The 6691-nt window shown below is 34.8% G+C and overlaps 1 protein-coding gene across 2 annotated transcripts; it reads right to left on the reverse strand.

Moving 5' to 3' along the window:
• Window positions 1–3523: 3523 nt before the first annotated feature.
• Window positions 3524–6291, reverse strand: LOC140883992 (2-phytyl-1,4-beta-naphthoquinone methyltransferase, chloroplastic). Of its 2 annotated transcripts, none has more exons than XM_073290642.1 (7): window positions 6120–6291; window positions 5910–5974; window positions 5424–5592; window positions 5240–5328; window positions 4919–5114; window positions 4081–4180; window positions 3524–3818 (listed from the first exon to the last, which is right to left on the reverse strand). In XM_073290642.1, exons 1-7 carry the CDS (start codon window positions 6255–6257, stop codon window positions 3718–3720), a joined length of 858 nt encoding a protein of 285 aa, XP_073146743.1. In that variant the 5' UTR covers window positions 6258–6291; the 3' UTR covers window positions 3524–3717. The 2 variants fall into 2 exon arrangements, with proteins under 2 accessions (XP_073146743.1, XP_073146744.1); XM_073290643.1 differs by having other exon boundaries at window positions 3530–3818; window positions 5424–5514.
• Between the last annotated feature and the right edge of the window lie 400 nt (window positions 6292–6691).

Consider the following 6691-nt stretch of genomic DNA (forward strand, 5'->3'; position numbering starts at 1 on the left):
ATCATTTCATAATTGAATCAAAATCATCAATATGGATTCAATCAACATTATTTCAAACTTCAACTTCTTCTTATTCGGTACAACTCGGAGTCGTGAATCGTTAGCCTTCGAAACTCAACTGAAATCGAGAAATAAAAATTTCATAACATTCATAACATCTAAAAAACTATCTCAACTCATTTATAGGCTATCAAAACGATGTCAAAACATCAACCGGCGGCATAGCGATTGAAAATCGAGAACCGACTCGGTATCTAATTCATTATTAACTTCTTATCAACTTATAATCACTTCATATCATTCATAATCCTCATATCAGCAGCTATAATCTTCCATAAACAAGCCAAAAACATGCTGAAATATTCATCAATTCATATAACCTCAAGTTCTCAATTCATCCTCAATATCAAAGCACGTACAAGTTAAAGAACATGCATCTATAACAAAAATACTGATCTCTGCCAAATTCCGATTCTTAAACCATGCCAAAACAATCTGAAACTTACATCAAATTGAAGGCCTCGTTTCAAGGATTTCAGAACATCTTTCGGAATTGAAATCGGACGAGCGGATCAAAAGTTACGGCGATTTGAACAAATCGAATTCAAAGGAAAATGAGGAGAAGCTCGGCTCCTGTTCTCAATTCTGAATTCCTTAAAATTATGCACGTGTACATGCTGATAATCTGATTAAAATCAGATATGTATTGCATAAATTTCAATTTAGTCCCTCAAGTTTTTATTAATTGCAATTCAGTCCTCGGACTTCTTTTTAATTCAATTTCAATCCAAAATAATTTAAGAATATTAGAATTAAAATTGAAACTCTAAATATTCTCAAATTAAATATACTCGGATTAAAATTAAATAAATTTGGATTAATTAAATAATCTTGGCCTTTTGCACTTTAGCCTTTGCAACTTCGATATTTGCAAATCAGTCCCTGATCGGGTTGTATCTTCAAAATTAATCTTCTTTAATTCCCGAAACATGGAATTTAATCTTAAATCCCATAATTGAATATTTATTCTTTTAATTTAATAATTCTCGGAATTTAATTCTCAAAATTCGTAAATTCTCAAATTAAATATTTTCGGCTCGGAAATTAAATCTATCATGTCCATAACTTCTCAAATCAATATTAGCCCATAATATGGAATTTAATTCTCAAATCCCATAATTAATAATTTAATATTTTCGGGTCTTACAGCTTCCATTCACAATTGGTTTCTTCTTCAATTAGATGTCAACAATGCCTTTTTGCATGGTGATCTTTCTGAAGAAGTTTATATGTCTTTACCTCCGGGTTATCAACGAAAGGGGGAGCCTTTACCCAATAATCCAGTCTGTAAGTTGCATAAATCGATCTATGGGCTTAAACAAGCCTCAAGGCAGTGGTTTGCCAAGTGTTCTTCCACTTTACTGAGTATTGGTTTTGTACAAAGCCATGCAGATAATTCTCTGTTTGTTAGAACACGTTGTGATATTTTTTTGGCATTACTCGTATACGTTGATGACATTGTAATTGCCACTAACAATAAACAAGAAGCAGAAGATCTCAAAGTGTTCTTAAACAGTAACTTTAAACTGAAAGATTTGGGGGATTTGAAGTATTTTTTGGGCATAGAAGTGGCAAGGTCAGCTTGTGGCATATCTATTTGCCAACGACATTATGCTCTTCAGTTGTTATCGGAAGTAGGACTCACTGGTTGTAAGTCACGCAGCACACCTATGGATGTTAATATGAAGATTAATTGTGAAGAAGGAGAGTTACTGTCTGATCCAATCATGTATAGAAAACTTATTGGGAAGCTGCTGTATTTGACTATCACCAGACCAGATTTAGCTTACTCTGTGAATAGGCTAAGTCAGTTTGTTGCTAACCCAAGAGATGCACATCTGCAAGCTGCTTATTCAGTACTTAAATACATTAAAGGCACCATCGGTCAAGGGTTGTTTTATAGTTCTAAGTCATCTCTGCAGCTTACTTTCTTTTCAGACGCTGATTGGGCAACTTGTCTGGATACACGTCGTTCTATTACAGGTTTTTGTGTGCTCATTGGTGAATCTTTAGTATCATGGAGGTCTAAGAAGCAACAAACGGTGTCACGTTCATATGCAGAAGCAGAGTATCGCTCCATGGCTAGTGCAACATGTGAAATCACTTGGCTGCTATCATTGCTTAAAGATTTGCATGTTTCTCATCCTAATCCAGCTGTTTTGTTTTGTGATAATCAAGCAGCAATTCATATTGCATCTAATCCTGTATTTCATGAACGCACCAAGCATATCGAGATTGATTGCCATGTGGTGCGAGAGAAGATCCAGCAGGGTATCCTCAAAGCCTTGCACATTTCTTCTCATCTGCAACTTGCGGACCTGTTCACTAAGTCCTTGTTGCCAAATCAGTTCCGCACATTGCTATCCAAGATGGGTGTTCATAACATACATTCTCCATCTTGAGGGGGAGTATTAAAGTAAATAATAATAAAAACACGCATTTATACATTAGGAAGTAAAAGTCGCATTTCTCTTGTTTTGCTTATATTTATAAATAGCTTTTTGGCGGTTTCTTCTGTAATTTTTTATTCATTCAATCACACTTGGTTGTATTGCATTTTGGAATTCTCTTCCGTTTGAATCTCAATGAAGATTTCTAGTTTTCTTTTTTGCTCTATTAATTCTGATACATCATTCTTTGAGGAGCCAAGGGCCTTCACAATTAATTGGGCATCAATCTCAAATATCACTTGGTGAAGACTCATTCCACGGATCCAAGAGAGTATGCTTCGCGTAGTCCCATGGCTTCTCCTTCTTTCAAACTTGACAAAAGTTTTATTACAAATAATTTGTTAAGTTATTACAAATCATTTGTGATTTTGAGACTTGCGTTTTTTTATAACTTAAAAATTTATGTAATTATTTTTAAAATCTTTTAGGTTATATGTCATTTATTATATTAATCAACTTGATATAATTAAAATTATATCAAAAATGAAACACTTTTTTACGCTTAGCTTGAAATTTGATCTTGACAGCTTCACGTTATTTAGAACCTTACTGGGAGGTATGTAGGGACCAAGACAACCTCCACAGGGGTCATCACGAGCAAAGATGAACCCGAAATAGCGCGTGAAGCTATATATCTGTTCAAGCTCACATACACGTTCATGAATCCGCGAATTTGAACTTGAACTAGATTTCTATCTCCGAACTCAACTTTGAACTATGTCACTTTGGAATAAATAGCTCAAGCTGACAAGCTCAACTCGGAGCTCGGTTTTTCAGTTGAGCGCGACTCAAGAAGCGATTTTGAATTTGAACTAGATTTCCATCTCCAAACTCAAGTTTGAACTTCTTGTTTTGAATTATATGGCTCAAGCTCACCTTGGAGCTCGATTTTTCAGTTGAGCGCGACCCAAAATCTACTAATCTGTGGATCCATGAGCATAGTAGTTGCAGCAATTTTTCTAGCAATGATAAAGATGAAATAGTCCAAACCATTTACAATAACAGCTAATTCAAGAGTTCTTTCAACGAAGCCAACTAGCCAAGAATCTTGCAAAGGTGTGAGTTAACAATTTGTGTATAAACTACGTTAGCATACACTGATACACAGGCATTGATGTGTATAAATGGATATAGAAACCAAGCATTGGTGTAGAATCACATAATAATTTACAGAGGCATAAAAACAAGCAAATTCCCAGAGTCATCCCTATCGCGTGGCGACCAAATTCCCCATCAGTCCGAAATTCATCTCAAAATGTTTCGCAGCTGAAAAGCCTGATTCCAGAGCAAGTTTCTCCAATTCATCTCCTGCGTCACAAACAGACAAGTCATGTCGCATGGAACATCACAATGCACATGTTATCTAACATGATGTTATCATTTTTCAATCAAGCTTATTACATAGTAATTGTTGGAATATTATTAATTACCCCCATTGTCCGGGATGATTTTCTGCTCGGCGCAATGATTGAAACATGGTTTTTGGGCTTCTATGCGATATTTGAATCGTTTCGTTGCCATTACCTATGACTTTTAGTGCATGGATACACAGTTAGACAAGAGAACACACCTGTCAAATACTCTCTAATCGAATTCTTTAAGTACTGGTACTCACTTGCAAGGTCATATCCGCTTGCAACAGGAACCACTACATTATCAAGAAGCCATTCCTGGAAAAGCGATATTAACATAAATCTTTTGAAGGAAGTTTGCACAGCGACACGAAAAAGCCTTTAACTTTATGAGTACTATCTAAATGGGCGTGCTGTAAAATTTGGAATAGATGTTTTCCAAATAAATTTGAATGAAATATCTTGAATAAACATATTACATTACTGAATTAAAATTACAGCACAGTGAAATCTTCATCACCTCGGAAATAAGAATTATTGCAAAACTGATTTGCAGTTAACAGACTTAGGTAGTGTTTAGGATTACTTCTAGGTAGCGCTTTTGAGCTTTTCGTCACAGAAAAACGCTTCCTAGAAGCAATCTCAAACACTAACTCAGTAAGTGTTTTTGTAACTTCAATAACACACCAAGAGACAAAATGCAGTTAGGTTACTGAGTTTTGGTATAAAGTTACAACTTTAGAAACATACGAGCAATTACTACTCAGAATTCAAATAGTTGCATATAGAGGAACCAGTCCAGAAAATTGAAGAAATGGAATAGAAATTAGTACTTTCTAATTGTTATTGTAGTAGACAGCTATGTTTTAAAGGTTTAACAAAATCAAGTCGCTGTTCCGTAGATATCATCAAGAAAGATTAATATAACAAGAATATTGATTCAGTGCAGGACTAAAATAAGAGAATGGTTGTTACTTCTCTTTTTTCCCAAAAACAAAAAAACAGAGAGAGAGCATGGTTACTTCTTAATAGCAATTCTGCGCTGCTAAATAGTACCTGAATTGAAGTGGTAAATGGATCAGTGTTTTTGTTGAAGTCGAGAACAGATACTTTTGAACCAGGTTTTAAAACACGACTCATCTCCATCATACCTTTATGCCTATCTATTATATTTCTTAATCCATAACCAACTGTGGCAGCATCAAAAGTCGAGTCTGAGAAGGGTAGATCAACTGCATTTCCTTCAACCCACCTATATCGCGTCAAATTTTACCATTTCTTTAAGAAAAAGGGATTAAATTTTTCAAAGAACCAGTGAGTTAATACATTCCATTTTTACTCGGGTATCTACCCAAAAAGCTAAAGAATCACACTTACTCAATGTTCTTGTAACATGCCTTCAGTCTCTCCTGCTGGCGAGATTCAGCAACCTGTAATTGCTCTCTTGAGAAATCAAGAGCAATCACCTGTGATATTGCCACCCCTAAGAAATGTACAAAAACATATAGGAAAAACAGGTAACATCTCTTTACCAGACAATTCGAAAGATAAAGGACCAAACCTTTCCCTTAATTCCAACTTTTTCGGACAAAAGAAAAGCCAAATCCCCACTTCCACAACACACATCCAACACAGTGTCTCCTTCTCTTGCTCTGTTAGACACAACCAAAGCATAGATCTTTAATTTCTTCCAAATTTCCTCTCTTACAAAACTGTAGAAGACCTCTATTCTACTAACCTTTACACAGAATGTAGTGTATCTTCCACTAAACAACATAAAGGGGACATGACACACAACATTTTGATCAATCAAATAAAAGAAACAGTACTCAAGAGATTCAAACTTGCACATTATCCATGCAATCTAGAATGGAAATGAGCAGAATTTCAGTTCAAGATAACCAAAAATCAAATCTTTATCCACATACATCATGTATAAGATGCAAGTAACACCAAATAATCAAGATTTGAAGAGCAGAAACTCATTCTTCATCGCATACAGATTGATCCTAAATCATTAAAGGGATAAAAGAACAAAAGCAAATACCCGCTCCAAGAAACAGCCATCCTCTTCCACACTCTGTGAAGCCCCAAACTCAACAAATCGTTCAACTGGAAAAATCAACACAAATCATTTGAAAAACAAAACCCATTTCAGAAATGGATTAAAAATAGCCGATACAACAGTTTAACATGAAGCAGAACGAATTGAGGTAAATTCTTTGAAGTTGCGATACACAGAATTGGAGGCGCTCACGTTATCATACACCGGCGCAATACGGTCAAAAAGCTCCTGGCGTTCGGCCGCGCACTGAACCGGTCGGAGATTGGACCGGGATACCGGTTTACGCCGTTGCCAAGTAATAGAGGGAAGATTGAATTGAAGAGTGGCCATTTTGTCAGTTAGCTCACTGCCTTCCAAGTTTCAGCACCTATGGGGGTATCATATGCATTTTCTGTTTATTTTTATCATTTTAAAAATAATTGTACTTTTTTCTTTAAAATAATAATAATTGTTATTATTAATTAATTCACAAAAACTCGTATAAAATCCTTCCATGGATATATGGCCATATGGGTAACGTTATGCTACGGGATATTAATTTTCATTTCAGCAGATCAATCTTATATATAAAGATCTGTGACTCATTTCAAAAGAGACATATTCTAATTATAATTATAATTTATAATATATCTCGCAAGTGCTTATAATTATTAATTCATTAATTAATTTAATATAAATAACATAGTAAGAATAATCATCTTTATGTTTTTTTTACTATTTATATCGAATATATAATAAGTCAAATTTTTTTGTTATAATAAGAT

The sequence above is a fragment of the Henckelia pumila genome, chromosome 2, assembly GCF_033568475.1.
Source record: "Henckelia pumila isolate YLH828 chromosome 2, ASM3356847v2, whole genome shotgun sequence".
Taxonomy (NCBI): Eukaryota; Viridiplantae; Streptophyta; class Magnoliopsida; order Lamiales; family Gesneriaceae; genus Henckelia; species Henckelia pumila.